General features: G+C 35.2%; 1 protein-coding gene across 3 annotated transcripts in view; it reads right to left on the bottom strand.

The window, feature by feature from the left end:
- Positions 1–15,158, bottom strand: part of DNAH12 (dynein axonemal heavy chain 12) — a 139,512-nt gene that overhangs the window by 38,436 nt on the left and 85,918 nt on the right. For all 3 annotated transcript variants that reach the window (XM_072941527.1, XM_072941525.1, XM_072941526.1), the window contains 7 exons: positions 11,417–11,578; positions 9,554–9,748; positions 5,241–5,374; positions 3,816–3,978; positions 3,451–3,531; positions 2,941–3,117; positions 1,710–1,841 (listed from right to left, as the gene is read on the bottom strand). In XM_072941527.1, the coding sequence (XP_072797628.1) occupies positions 1,710–1,841; positions 2,941–3,117; positions 3,451–3,531; positions 3,816–3,978; positions 5,241–5,374; positions 9,554–9,748; positions 11,417–11,578 (1,044 nt within the window). The remainder of the gene's footprint in view (positions 1–1,709; positions 1,842–2,940; positions 3,118–3,450; positions 3,532–3,815; positions 3,979–5,240; positions 5,375–9,553; positions 9,749–11,416; positions 11,579–15,158) is intronic.

Raw genomic sequence — 15,158 nt, forward strand, 5'->3', positions numbered from 1 at the left:
TCAATTAAAAAGATATTAATCCAGAAAAACTATACATTGTACCTTCAAAATACCAACTTACATCTCGTTGGATATGAAATAGAGTTCTCTCCCTGAGAACAGGTTAAACATATCAAAATTTAAAACATGTACATGAACTTATATATTAAATTTGTTACTAAAAATTAAACATTGAAAAGAAAAGATTATTCTTCTTCTTTAGAAAATTTAAGAAAAGCAGCTGGTATAAACACCTTCACAATTTCATATAAGAAAATACAGTTTCATTATTTCAACTTTTATTTTCCTTTATTCTTGACTTTCAAATCAGAAAGGTAGTGCTATAGACTTTAAGTCTGTTTCCTCCCCCAGAATTCCTACGCTGAAATCTAATCCCCAGTGTGATAGTATTTGGAAGTGGGGGTCTTTGGGAGGTGACTAGGTCATGAATGGTATTAGGACCCTTATAAAACAGACCTCAGAGAATGCCCTCTCCCTTCCACCACAGGAAGACACAGCCAACAGATGGTAGTCTATAAACCAGGACATGAACCCTCACCAGACACTGAATCTACTATGGTCTTGATCTTGGACTTTTCAGCATCCAGAGGTGTGAGAAATAAATTTCTGTTGTTTATAAGCCACTGCAATCTATGGTAATTTGTTACAGTGGCCCAAATGAACTAAGACAGGTTGGAACCATTTTCTCTTGTAGACAATCTCCTCACCTTCCTAGGCTCCCCAAGTGAAAAAAAGAAGAGAAAGCAGAAAGACAAAGATTACACATTGTTCTGCCAGTTATAAGATAAAGCACATGGTACTTGTGCTAATAAAAGATGTTAAATAACTAGCTGAACATTCTTTTCCTTAATTTCAGAAGCCTAACAGGGGTGTGTGTGTGTGTGTGTGTGTGTGTGTGTGTAAATGAGAATACCTTGATAAGGTAAGAGCGTATTTATTTTCTTTATTATCTCAATGAAGGATAGGGTGGCAAAACAAACAAACAAACAAACAAAAAAAAACCAAAAACCAATTCTCCAATTCAGGGACTCAAACCTGAAAAGAAAATAAATCTATAAATTTAGTTTCAGATGGATGCTGTGCTTTTCTTTTTAAAGAATATAGCTTTGAATAATAATTGTAATAGTAACAGCTAACATTTATCATGAGCTTACTGTTTGTAAGGCTTTATACATAAGAGCTTTACACATATTAACTAACCTAAACCTCACATTACCTTTGTGAGGCAGGTACTACTATAACAATCCTCTTTTTACAGAGTTTCATAGAGGTTAAGCAACTCCCCCAGGGTCACACTGCTAAAAGAGTCATGACTTCTGAATACAGACATCCTGGCTCCAGAGCACATGCTCTTAACAACTTCACTATTCTGCTTAACTCAGCAGGATTTTTGAACGCTCAGAAACACCTATATAACCACATCATATTCTTGAGAATCTCAGCCGGAAAAGCACAGGTATCTCCCTGTTCATTCAGTTCCACTGCACAATAATGCGGGGAATACTGCATAGAAAAGGAGACAGAAGCAATTTGAACTACATTTTTCTGATGCTGTATTGTCTTAGCTTTACCCTGGGACACATATAACCTGGAAAACAATGTGTCTTCCCTGGACTGGGTGGGTACTGCTGACACTTTATTTGATAACAACTGATGTAAAGTGTTCTGAATATTCATGAATATGATATAAACCTGTGTCTAGTTATTACCTTGCCTCCAGTTCCTGAAGGATCAGAAATTTTTTCTGGTTTTATATCTTTCATGACACAAATAGCAGCCATTACTAGTTTAACACCAGATGGAGGGTTCTTCATTGATTTCACAATCGTGATGTCAGCTGGCTAAATCAAAAGAAAACAGGGTATCTTCAGAATAGTTTATTTTAAATAATGAGTTTCAAAAATAACACTGGGCAATAATAAAAGCATAAATTTTTATTTGAAATTGTAATTTTTTTTTTTGCTTTGCATGGTTATGAAAGAATTAACAAAAGAGAATTTAAACACAGATTAAGACCAATGGTTCTTAAGTGTTTGAGAGTTCATGGATCCTTATCAGAATGTGATGGCAGCTATGAACCTTTCAGAAAAAAATATTTTTGCACAAATACACAAAATTTTTATACAATCACATAATAAGCTCACACATGGAAGCCAGCTTAAGAACACTTAACTTAGGTAAAGATTTAATTCTGTATTTGTTTACATATAACATTAGTTTTACCCCACTAAAATGAAAGAAATAGATCCCAATTCCAACCTTATTTTCTAAAAAGGTATACACTGTTATGACAGACATAATAGATTCACTTATTATCCACATCATTATCCTTTTGATTTCCCTTGCAATTCCTGGAAAGCTAGCAACTATTTATCTTAGTTTCCCAAGCAACTAGAGTTGTGGGAGGTCATTAGGTTCCACTGTCAGATCACTTGCGTGATACCAGAATTCAGAATGAGTAAGTGGGGAGATGTGCAGGGCGTGAGGCATCTGTTTTACTGATGTGGATTATGGTGGAGGTGGTATGGCTCTGTAGGAAGGCTCTGCAGGCTTCCAACTGAGAGGGCTCATTCCTCTGGCAGACTACTTCCTCAGCTTGGCTTTGTGAGTCATTCCTGGCAGCTCAGTCTAGAATCTCTTTCTTCAGCTCTTCCAACAATTCTGTAATCCATTTATAAAATTCCCTAAAGAATTTCTGTCTGCTAATACTAGATAGAGTCAATTCTCTTCTCTGCAATTGAACCCTAACTCCTATAATACAGTATTTTATGACAGGAAGGGGACAAACAACAGACTCTCAATGAAAGGGAATTTTTGATGCCTTTAAACCCTACCAGTTCAGGTCATCAGTATTTAACATATGCCTCCTGGTCCATGTAACCAAATACCTGTATACAGTTTTACTTTGTTGATGAAGCACCAGCTAATTCAAACACTTGCCTTTAGTGTATCCAGTGCAGACAGAGCTGCTTCCAAAGCTGGAATTGCCTCCGCTAGGTCACTTTCACACTCATCTTTCAGAACTTGGGCTTCTTCTGCCTTTCCGCTGGCTACCTCTTCATCAAATTTCACAACCTTTCTTTTTGCTTCCACTTGAGCAGACTCTATTTCAATAATCTAAAGAAAACAAACAAAGAAAAAAAAAGATATTTCCCTAAACATCCTATTGCTTTCTCTATCCTAGAGACAAAAAAATATTTGAAAATCAGGGAACATTTTGAAGGGTAAAATTAGAAGAAATGCAAATATACGTGACCTAATTTGGTAACGGGCTTCCACTGCCCTTCAAAAACAACAGAACCCATGTAGAACCCAGCGAGGTAGCCGGTCAATGAAAAGGGTAAGATCCCTAACATCTAGTGGCAAGAAATTAAGGCTTATTTTCAAGGCTGATTTTGTATATTTCAGGTGTCTTCTGGCATCAATTTTTTAAAATTCAGGATACTCTACCTGCATCATATGTGCATTTTCAATTTTCGCTTCCTCCAATTTGGGTTGTAATTGAACAAGCTCCATTTTCATTTCACCAACCTAAATAGACAGTTTGTCATTAGTTTTCATAAATACAATAGCTATAGAAGCCAACACAGAAATTTGAAACTTAAATGTATCATAAGGTATTAGAGACAGAAAACCTTAATTTTTTCTTCTAGTTCTTTACATGATAAAACAACAACAACAACAACAAAACCATGAGAGTGTGGCCAGTTTCACAAAAGACTTTATCTTCCTTGACTATGACAGGGCAGTGGGAGAATGCACTTGTCACAGAAGAAATGCAGATAGAGAAAAGGGTGGCAGCTCATCAAATTTACCTGAGACTCTGCAAAAGCTAACTTGTCAAGCCCATTCACATATCGCTGTTTTGCTTCCATGACAGCTTGTCGCCTCTTAGTCAAAAGCTGTCGGAATGAGGCAATTAGTTCAAGGTAAGAAGTAGCAGTAACATAGTTATGTCGTCCTAACTCTTGCAAGAACCTAAAAGAAAGGCAGATAGCATATCTTACTAAAAGCAATGGGTTTCACAGAGTAAGGAGTAAATTCAACATAGCAGTAACAGCAAGCATTTAAGAATAAAGGTTAATTTTATTCAGAAGCAGCAGGGTACTTGAACTTTGTAAAAATTCTAGAATTTTACACAGAATCACATCCTAGTTTCTTCTCTGCAAAATATCAAATAGCAATGATATATTTAAAAAGCACAAATGAACAAAAATGTATCTCAAAAGAGAACTACAGCAAGAAAGATATAGGCCTTTTACATGTTTCATAGGCAAGGAGGGTCTAACCCTGCAAGAGACCTGAGGTACAGTAGGCAACACTGGAGGAAAGAGGACTGCAGGTAGTGTAGCAAGAACAAGTCATCCTTCCTTGCACACGTGTGTCACATGTTGGTTGAATGGGGTTTGGCCAGAAATACAAGACCACTACCCATACACATAAAAACAATGGATGCAATGATGTTTCATGGCAAGTATGTAGACTCAAGCCCACTGCTTGGTGTAATTGTCCAAGCCAAACATGCTAGCTGGCTGTAAAACTCTGGATAGGCAAACATGCTATGAGCACCTTTGAAATGAGGACCTCAGAGATGTACAGAGGTAAAACAGACACTTTTAAGGTATCCACAGCCCACCAACCAGCTCCCTCTGTGTCTGAGAACGTCCATCCAGTGCCTCAGCAGCAATGTTTGTTCCATGAAAATTGCTACCCTGGCCACAGACCAGGGTTGGGCATTGGACACAAAGGAGGCTAATTACATTTGGGAATAAATTTGGAACACGGAGCTGGAAATAGTCAGTTTCTGCTTACAGCTGGAATTGAAAGAAGTAAACTTGAGAATTGAGAGGCAGCCAGTTTCCTCCATATGCACTGGGAGGCAGAAAATTCAGTCTGCAAAGAGAAAGAAAAAAGCAAATGCCCCAAGAGAAACAAGGGTGAGAAACACAGAAAAGGCATTTCTGGGTTTCTGGTGGTCTCTTAACTCCTGCTTCCAGCCACTTCTAAGATCCAACTGTATTCTTTCCCTTAGGCTTTGTAAGACACATCTGTATCTTTATAATAAATTCTCCTCTTTGTTAAACCTAGATAGTAGCTTTCTATTACTTTCATATCTTAACTAATTAAATGATCAGAGAGACTTATAAGACATAGAAATCCTATTAAAATTGGTGCTTTCACAAAAGAGATGCTTTAAAATACAAGGCATTATTGTCATTTTAAAATTTATCAATATTAACCTTTCTGAAAGCTCCATAATGGAAGTGTGAAAGTGCTTGCAGATTGGAACTATCTCTTGTCGTTCAACCTCAGTAAGCTCCAGTGTTTCTAAGAATTTCACGGCCACAAGTTCAAGAGCATCTTCAGGCCACGGCTAAAAATAAGGGAAAAAAACAAATGAAATTTAAGATAGTCACCCTCCAATTATATAAATTGTCTTCCTATGTGAGAAGAATTTGGTGTTGAGAAAATTAACACCTTAATAGGGAAAACAGAATTAGGGGGACTAAGGTCACAAGTAAACCTATGAAATATCCAATAAATATTTTACATGTTAGAATTAAGGACAATGCAATATAAAGAAAAGGTCAATAATATTTTACATATCAAAGATACACTACAGTGCTTCCCTAACTCTTCCACTTGGATGTCTAGTAGGCATCCCAAATTTAGCATGACAATGGCAGAGGCCGCTAGTTGACCTCCTAATACCTATAAGCCCCTTTTCCTTAGGACTTCAACTTTATTCTAGATAGCAATATGCCCAGCTACAATACCACATTTCCTAGACTCCCTTACAATTCAGAGTGGATAATGACATATAAGTAGATGTTGGATGGGGATGTCAGAGAAGGCTCTTTAGACAGTTAGACAGAGCTATCCTTTTTGCCCTACTTTCCATTATTTCTACTTCTTGCCTGGAACACAGACGTGAAAGTTGGAGTTCCAGTGGCCACCTTAGACCATATGATGACTCTGAGGATGAAAACCACATGCTAAGGATAATAAAGAAGAACTTGGGATTCTGATGACTTTGCTAAGTCACAAAAGTCCAAGTCTGCTTACCTTCAGATTTTTTTTCCTATATGTGAGAGAAAAAAATTCCTGTGTGTTTAGATTGGGTTTTTAGCAGCCCATCATAATGCTTACCTGTAATAACATCAAAGCTGAACTTTTGATTTTCTTCCCTACAAATTCATTCCCCTCCAGTCTTACCCATCTCAGTGAAATGGTTCCTTTGCTTTTCCTGGAATATGCCTAGGGTGCGTTGTCTCAGGGCCTTTGGATTTGCTGTTCCTCTGCCTAGAACCCTCCTCACATAGACCTCTGTGTGGTTCACTCTTCCACATCTCTGTGCAAATGCCAATTCATCAGGAAGGTCTTCCCAAAGCACTCTTTCTAAAGCAGCATTCCTTCCCTCACTATTCTTTCCCTTATCTTGAATTTTCTTAGCACTGACCAATATCTGACATATATTTATTCATTTGTTTTTGTCTCTCTCCCTGACTCACCACTAAAATGTAAAATCCATGAAAGCAAAGACTTTTTCTCACTGCTGTTATCTTCAGTGCCTAAAACAGCACTTGTCAACAAATATTTGAAATATTTATTTGGTGAAATAATTTATGTTAAATGAGTAATTAATCTTCACTTGCTCATTATTTCCCAAATTTCACTTCACTTAGAGTCAACAAGATATCTGTAATTTTTTTCCTTTATAGTAGACAATACATATTTTAAGATAATTTTTTCAGTATCTGACTCTCTATCCTAGTGAAATTCAAACTTTTTGATCAAAAAAGGTTTTAAGAACACACTACCAGTGTATACATATTTATAAATTGATTATATTCACATGGTATTATCATACAAATAATATTTTTGAGCCTCAAAAGAGGAGTCTAAAGATTTATTATTAATATAAGTAAACTTTTGTAAAATGCCAGAATAAGCATCATATGACTTTTCCGATCATGTGGCTCTTTTTTATAGTGAAAAAGCTTTTCCTCAAGGTCCCCAGTAGACTCTAAATCAAGATCCACTGGCAAGGAATGGCTAATGAGCAGGCTCATGAGTAAAACAATAGTAAGAGGAATGAGCACCAATGTTCACTTAGACCAACCAATAGAGAATTAATCCATATTATACATGGCTACATGGATAGTGATTTCCTAAACAAAATCAGAATTTTGTCTGCAAAGATAGAATGGGTAGAAAATGGCTATTGATAGGTAACCAATGGTATGCCCCAGGCCATCATAAGCTAGGTCACACTTATTCTTGTATTATTTATCTTCAATTTTCAGTTCATTGCAGGAGGCCCCTTCAGGGCACCTTGCGTGTCATCTATGACACATGGTCATTTGACATACAGAGTTAGGGTGTCAATGTTAATCCATATGAAATAGTTTATACACAAATGAATATTCCAATAATTCCTTCCCTTATCCTCTGAATTGTTTTGGCAGCCCTGGTAGCGTACACCATACTTTAGAGAACACAGATCTACCCAGAAAGTCAGTGACTTCCTGACTATGTGACACAAAATGGCTTACACTCACTTCCTGAGTTTCACAGACCCAGGCCCCAAACAATGCCATCAGCTCCCCTGACACATGTTTTATATCCCCACTATCTCACTGTAAAATCTTTTTCTCTCTGTTATCCACTTAATCTCCCTTACCTATTTGCAACTCCTAGCTCCTTCTTTTTAAATTTCCCCCAACAAGTATGAATCACATAAAATAGAACAGAAAGTCTTATGGTTAGGTTATAAAAAAGATATCCAGAAGTAGTAGAATTGCATTTATAAGATTCCACAGAAGAAAAACTTACGGTTGGACAGGTTTTGTTTGTTTGTTTGGTTTTGGTTTTGGGCTACTTAATGGAAACAATATTAAGATATCTGCATAAAGCAAAATCATTTGGCACAGCTCTTATTGTTGTACAAGCGCTGCAGCAACCACTAGCTGAAACGTATGTACAGTCCTCAGAAGGACAGACTTAGTTTTTCACACATGCGATTGATAAATAGGCAAAAGAGAGTAAGACAACTTAGTATTAGAAATTTATTTTTAAAAGAAATTATCCAGGGTCAATCTACAGTCCATATTCTATTGGCCATAAAACAATTAAATAGAAGGCACCATTAACTACTATTCTCAAGAGCATAAATACTTAATGGTCTTAACACAGGCAGTGACAATTTGCCTTGGTTAAGTGAGGTGGTAGCTTTCATCATTTGCTGCTGACATGACTGAAATTGCCACCCAAGTTGGTCTTCCTGTCTTTTATATTGCCTCACTCCAAATTACCCACTATTCAGTCTCCAAATGTTTTACGGTTTAATTCTAAAATATAGATTAGCTAAATACATGTTAATGCCCCCACAGTATCTTTGTATAAAACTAAATTCCAGAGGGGAGGATATAGCTCAGTGGTAGTGTGTGTGCTTAGTATCACAAGGTCCTGGGTTCAATTCCCAGTACCTCCATTAAAATAAATAAACCTAATTATCTGACCCTCAACACACAAAAAACTCCCAGGCACATTTACAGACTCCTTTATAGCCTGGTACCCACTCAAGGCTCCAACTTAACTCCTGCAGCCATATCAAACTATTTGCCTAAATGAGCCATGCTCTCCCCACTGATCCACTTTTGCACATACTATCCTCTTGTGATGGTTAATTTTATGTGTCAACTTGTTTATGGGCCACAGGGTGCCTATAAATTTGGTCAAACATTATTCTGGTTGTTTCTGTGACATGTGTTTCTAGACAGGCTTAATATTTAAATCAACAGACTGAGTAAAACAGGTTGCCCTCCTTAATGTGAGTGGGCCTCATCCAATCAGTCGAAGGCCTGAATAGAACAAAAAGGCTGACCATCCCTCAAATAAGGGGGAATTCCTCCTGCCTGACTGCCTTCAAGCTGGGACATGAGTTTTTTCCTGCCTTTGGACTCGAACTGAAACATCAGCTCTTCCTAGATCTCAAGCTTGCTGGCTTTCCGACTGGAACTACACCATCAGATTTCCTGGGTCTCCAGCTTGCCAACTGCAGATCTTAAAACTTGTCAGCTTCCATAACCATGAGAATCAATTCCTTATAATATATGTATAGATACAGATATATCTCTCTCTCTATATATATATCTTTACACATATAGTTATGTGTGTATACATATATAGACAGAAAATACATTTTACTGGTTCCAAATACAACCCTCCTTTGTGTAACTAACTCATTTTCATACATAAGAAAGTTACTGTCTTAATAAGTACACCATTTGAACACCAAGAATGTGGCTTTTTTATGTAATTGTGGTTGCTCATTTGCTGATTGCCTTTTTTGTCTTCCAGTTTAGAGTATGAGCTCCCTGTGGTGATCATGTAGTCTTATCAGCCCCTGGTGCCAAGCATTACGCCTGCCATTAGAGTAAGTGATCAAGAAGCAATTGATGAATGTAGATTAATGGAGCTTGAGTAAGATTTCAGTAAAATTCCAAAACATTTAGCTGTCCACCCACCCCCACCACCCCAAATTACAAACCTGAAACCAGTCAATGGTACAGCAGTTGATGAGGGATGGAAACTGCCTCAAGCGATTTCGAAAGGCATCTCCAATAGGGCTGAAGGCCACTACAACGTGAAGATTATCTTTGCAGCAATTCACAAAGAAAGCAAACAGGGCCAAGGGACTGAGTTCATCATGTTTATTTCCAGCCTGAGCCACAGGACGAACACCCTAGGGAATATTAGAAAAAGCCCCATAAACAGAGATTGGTAAGCTGATACTAAGATTAGTAGATACTGAAATATTAAGAATTTTTATTACTCCTCTTATAAATATCTTAAAAGTTTTGTTTTTATATCAATAGAGTGACTTTGATATAGCTTGCACTTAGAAGAGTACTTTCAATTCCATAATTCTATAATTTAAAGACAAATACCTGCCAGGAATTTGACTTATAAAGATACTCACAAAAAGTTCACCAAGAAATATATATATAAGACTATAATTCAACATTTCTTTGAGAAAAAAATTTGAACTAAAGCATACAGTTAAAAACATCATAAAACATCTAGTTTTTTTAATTTTATACAACTGTTAATAATAAGGTATATCAACATACATTCTATGGCAAGATTAGCAAGATAAAATAAATAAAAAATCATATTGTGCAACAGTGCAATTTTGTTAAATTAAAAAATATATAGGTGCCATGTGTGAGCACCTTTTTATGGAAGCAATCACAAAGAACTATTAACAGAGGTTACATCTGGTGAGATGGACTTAAGGGAGAATGTGAAAGGGAGACTTCAATATTTTATTTTGAACATTTTTCTTGGTTTATATAATTTTTTCATTTTGGACATTCTTACACTGTTTGAATTATATAACTTTATTCTTATAATATTTGTATTTTTTAATGCTATCAGAGTTGTTTAGTAATGAGATTGTAGGTCACTTTTAATGTTCTATCTTTGTATATCTCCATACTGAAAGGCATCTTACATGAGGTTAGGCATAATGGCTCTAGGACTAAACTTGAATCAAATCCCAGTCTGCAGATGATAAACTATGTGACCTTGAGGCAAGTTTTTTAACCTCTCTGTAACTTAGTTTCCTCATCTATAGAACGGGGAAAAGAGGACCTACATCTGAAAGTTGTTGAGAGATCAAAAGGTTATTACATGTAAACACTTAAAATAGTTCTTGCCATATAGGTAAGTACCTTTCAGCTTTTAAAATTCTACCTTTCTCCTTGTTCAGAGCACAGAGGTTTCATAGTTAATAAATTATCTTATATATAGATTTCAATTTTTTTCAATAACCAGTTTAGGGAGTGGTTACAATGATCACACAATTTCTGCTGTTACTACAATAAATTTATTTCTCTCTACTATAGATATGTTCTGCTTTATGTGATAGCTGTATCTATGGGAAACTGTAAATCAACTCTATATTCATTCCAACAGTAATTCTCAAATTTTGATTATTATGATCAATGTCAATCTATGAAATTATATTACCTGCATTAACTCTGACTTAATAGTGGGGTATTCAAATAGACAAAGGTAATACATTGTTGTAACTGTAGAGCAAGAGTTCATACCATAAAATAGTAGTGAAGCAATGGAAAAGCCTTGTAGCAAAGTGATGAGAAGAAAAGATAAACAATGTAACACACTGTCATCATTATGGAAAAAAGGAATTATTAAACAAAAATTCTATCTCATAACTATAGAAGAAGCTATTTAAAATTCACCCCCAAAAAGATGTATTAAGATAATATACATTAAGTTTTCAGTTACCAAAATCCTCTGCACAAGCTACATTTACGAAGAGTAGAAAAGAAGTTTCAAGATAAAATTTCTATGATGAGAGCACAACTCCAAAAAAAGCACTTACCTCCATAACTTCTTGTTTTTCATCTGCAGCAAAAATATTAGGTACTTCTCCAGTATTGAGCACACTGTCGATATCCTCTAGAAAAGCTTCTTCTTTAATCTGTGTGTCCGTGATGAGAAAGACTGTCTTCTGGCCCCTCATGCCCACATTCCTTAATAGAACCTTAAAATAAAAATGTACTTTATAAGCAGAATGCAGTGGACATCTGTTGTTTTTGCTTTCTTTCCCCTTTCCCTTCTTTTGATAACAACATCTCAGTTTTAGTGTAGTATGTCTCCCATTCTTGTGGGACTATCAATCAAGGCCTCCATTTCTCCCATCCCTTAGGTGGGAGACTCTAACTGATCAGAGATTCAGAGCAGGGCCTATGATTTAACAGGGCCCAATCACAGTCTTACTTCAGGTACTGAGATGGACTTGAAAATACAACTTCTGTCATTCTGGGATCAAGGATATAAAGGCCAGTAATCCAGAACTACTAGGGTCCAGCTGTGTCACCTTATCGAATGAGTCTGCTGGAGAAGAAAGTCAAGTGGAGGAGAACAGAGCCAGGAGATTCAAAAAGTAATTACTCAGGACTTAATTTAAGCCCTTAAATTCAGCCATGTCGAAAGCCTATCCATCTATGGACCATTCTGTCATGTAAGCCAATAACTATCTTTTGCTTAAGCTAGTTTGAGCTGTTTTTGGTTTCGATGTTTTTTTGCTTTTCCTCAATTGCAACAAAAGATTCCCAGCTAACATAAAGATATGAACTCAGTGATATGCTGGAGCTGACTTTTTTAGGATTTTAGAAGTACTTGTTACAAAGTTTCAGGAACTTGTGAGCAGAATGTTAAACACAGCCAGCATTAAAAATTAAATTACATAAAGTTGTAATTAAATAAATTATATTGAAAACAATAGTAACAAATACATAAATCTCATCATCTCCTAACTATTTTATTATATTTACTATTATGTATGCTGTAGAGGTTATTTAAATCTATTGTAGCCATACAATAAACTATCATGTAGTGGTGTTCAAACACATAACCCTTCCCAACTCTGTTTTCAGTGTTATCATGTTGATATCTTTAAACAATCCATGGTGGGAGTTTTTACACCACAGAAAGTGGCAAATGCTACAAATCAAATGGTCCCCTCAATTCTCTGGAGAGTTGGTTATTAAACATTTTCCACTGGATGTATTTCAAGTAAAAAATAGCACTATTATTTCTGCAATAAACTTTTAAAATAAACTTTAATTTCTGTTTCAAAACTCATATCTTTAAATAAATCATCACTTACATAAATGTTGAATTTTAGTGTTACACAAAACTACACTTTTTTTCCATTAAAGCCATTTTCCAATATGAATGTTGTATTCCTAGAAATTTGTATTCTCAAAATTAGTGATCTAGCTTTTAAAGAAGTATTACATCTAATAATGCCAGCTTCACAATTATTTTATTTAGTTTTTATTTTTGTAATTATTAATATCATATAAAAATAAATAGAAAAATATAATATAAATAGAATTAGCTTATTGCCATAAGCATTACTATATTTAAAAGTCATATACAAACATGCAATATAAAAACTGTTTCTAAATAGGACAAGAGAGTTAACATTTCCAAAATACAAATTATATGCCAGGAATATTACAAAGAACCTTATATACGTTGTATAATTCAATCACAAAACCCTATGAAATAGGTGGTATTATCCAAATTCTACAAATGAAGAAACTAAGGGGTGATATCAGCAAGATGACAGACTAGGAAGCTCTAGGGCCTTGTTCTCCCATGAAGATACCAAATTAGCAATGTACAGGGCAAAATATCTTTGTGAGAATTCTAGAAGCTAGTTAAGGGGCTGCAGCATCCCCACAAGTACATAAAAAAGAGAGATAATACATGGAGGGTACGAGAATTCTTTGCATTTTTCCCAGTCTAGCTCCTCCCCTCATGCAGCATACAGAACATCCTACCTAACAACAGCAGAATACACATTCTTAAGTGCTCACAGAATACTCCCCAGCATATACCACATGTTAGACCACAAAACAACTCTTAACAAATTTAAGAGGGCTGAAATCATAAGAAACATCTTTTCTGATCACAATGGAATGAAACTAGAAGTCAACACCAGAAGAAAAATGGCAAAGTCCACAAACTGGCAATTAAGCAATACACTTTAAAGCAACCAACAGGTCAAAGAAAAAAATCACAAGAGAAACTAGAAAATTTCTTGAAACAAATGAAAATGAAAAGCCAACATATCAAAAAACTATGGGATGCAGCATAAGCTGTGCTAAAAGGGAAATTTATAGTTGTGAATGCTTACATTAAAAAAGAGAATCTAAAATGAAATACCTAATCTTACATCTCACAGACCTAGAAAAAAGAGGAACAAACTAAACCAAAAGCTAGCAGAAGGAAGGAAATAATCAAGATTAGAGCAGAGGTTCCAAAATACACAAACAGCGTATACAGCTCAATATCAAAAAAATAAAAAATAAAAAACAAACACAAAAAACAACCCAATCAAAACATGGGCCAAAGACCTAAATACACATTTCTCCAATGAAGACATAAAGATGGCTAACAGGTACATGAAGATTCTCAAAACTGCTAATTATTAGAGAAATACAAATCAAAATTACAATGAGGTATCACATCACATCCATCAAAATGGCCATCATTAAAATGTCCACAAATAATAAATGCTGGAGAGGGTATGGAGAAAAGGGAACCCTCCTACACTGCTGGTGGGAATGTAAATTGGTCTAGCCACTATGAAGAACAGTATCGGATCCAGTAATACCACTCCTGGACATATATCCAGAAAAGATGAAAACTATAATTCAAAAAGATACATACACTCCAATGTTCATAGCAGCATTATTTACAATAGTCAAGACATGGAAACAATCTAAATGTCCAACAACAGATGATGGGATACAGAAGATATAGTGTATATATATATACAATGGAATATTACTCAGCCATAAAAAGAATGAAATAATGTCATTTGCAGCAACATGGATGAACCTAGAGATTATTATACTAAGTAAAGTAAACCAGAAAAAGACAAACACCATATGATAACACTTAAATGTGGAATCTAAAAAAAAAAAAGATACAAACAAACTTACTTACAAAACAGAAACAGACTCACAGACATAGAAAACAAACTCCTAGTTACCAAAGGGAAAGCAGGGGAGGGATAAATTAAGAATTTGGGATTAGCAGATACAAACTACTATATATAAAATAGATTAAAAAAAACAAGGATCTATATTCAATATTTTTAATAACCTGTAATGAGAAACTGAAAAGGAATATATATATGTATAACTGAATTACTTTGTTGTACATCTGAAACACTGTAAATCAATTTTTAAAAAAAGATTACAGCAGAGGTAAACAAAATAGAGAAAAGAAAATCAATAAGAAAAAAAAATCAATGGAACTTAGAGTTGTTTTTAAAAAAAAAATTTAAATGACAAAACCTTAGCTAGATTAAGGGAAAAAAAAAAGAGAAGACTTAGGTAACTAAAATCAGAAATGGAAGAGGGGACAGTACAACTGATGGTAAGCAAATTACAAAGGATTATAACAGAATACTATTAACAGTTGTGTGCCGACAAATTGTATAACCTAGAAGAAATGGATAAATTCCTGAAAACAAAATAAATGAAGAAACTAAGGCACAAAAAACTTCAGTAACATGCCCCAGATAATATAACTAACAGTCA

The sequence above is a fragment of the Vicugna pacos genome, chromosome 17, assembly GCF_048564905.1.
Source record: "Vicugna pacos chromosome 17, VicPac4, whole genome shotgun sequence".
NCBI lineage: Eukaryota > Metazoa > Chordata > Mammalia > Artiodactyla > Camelidae > Vicugna > Vicugna pacos.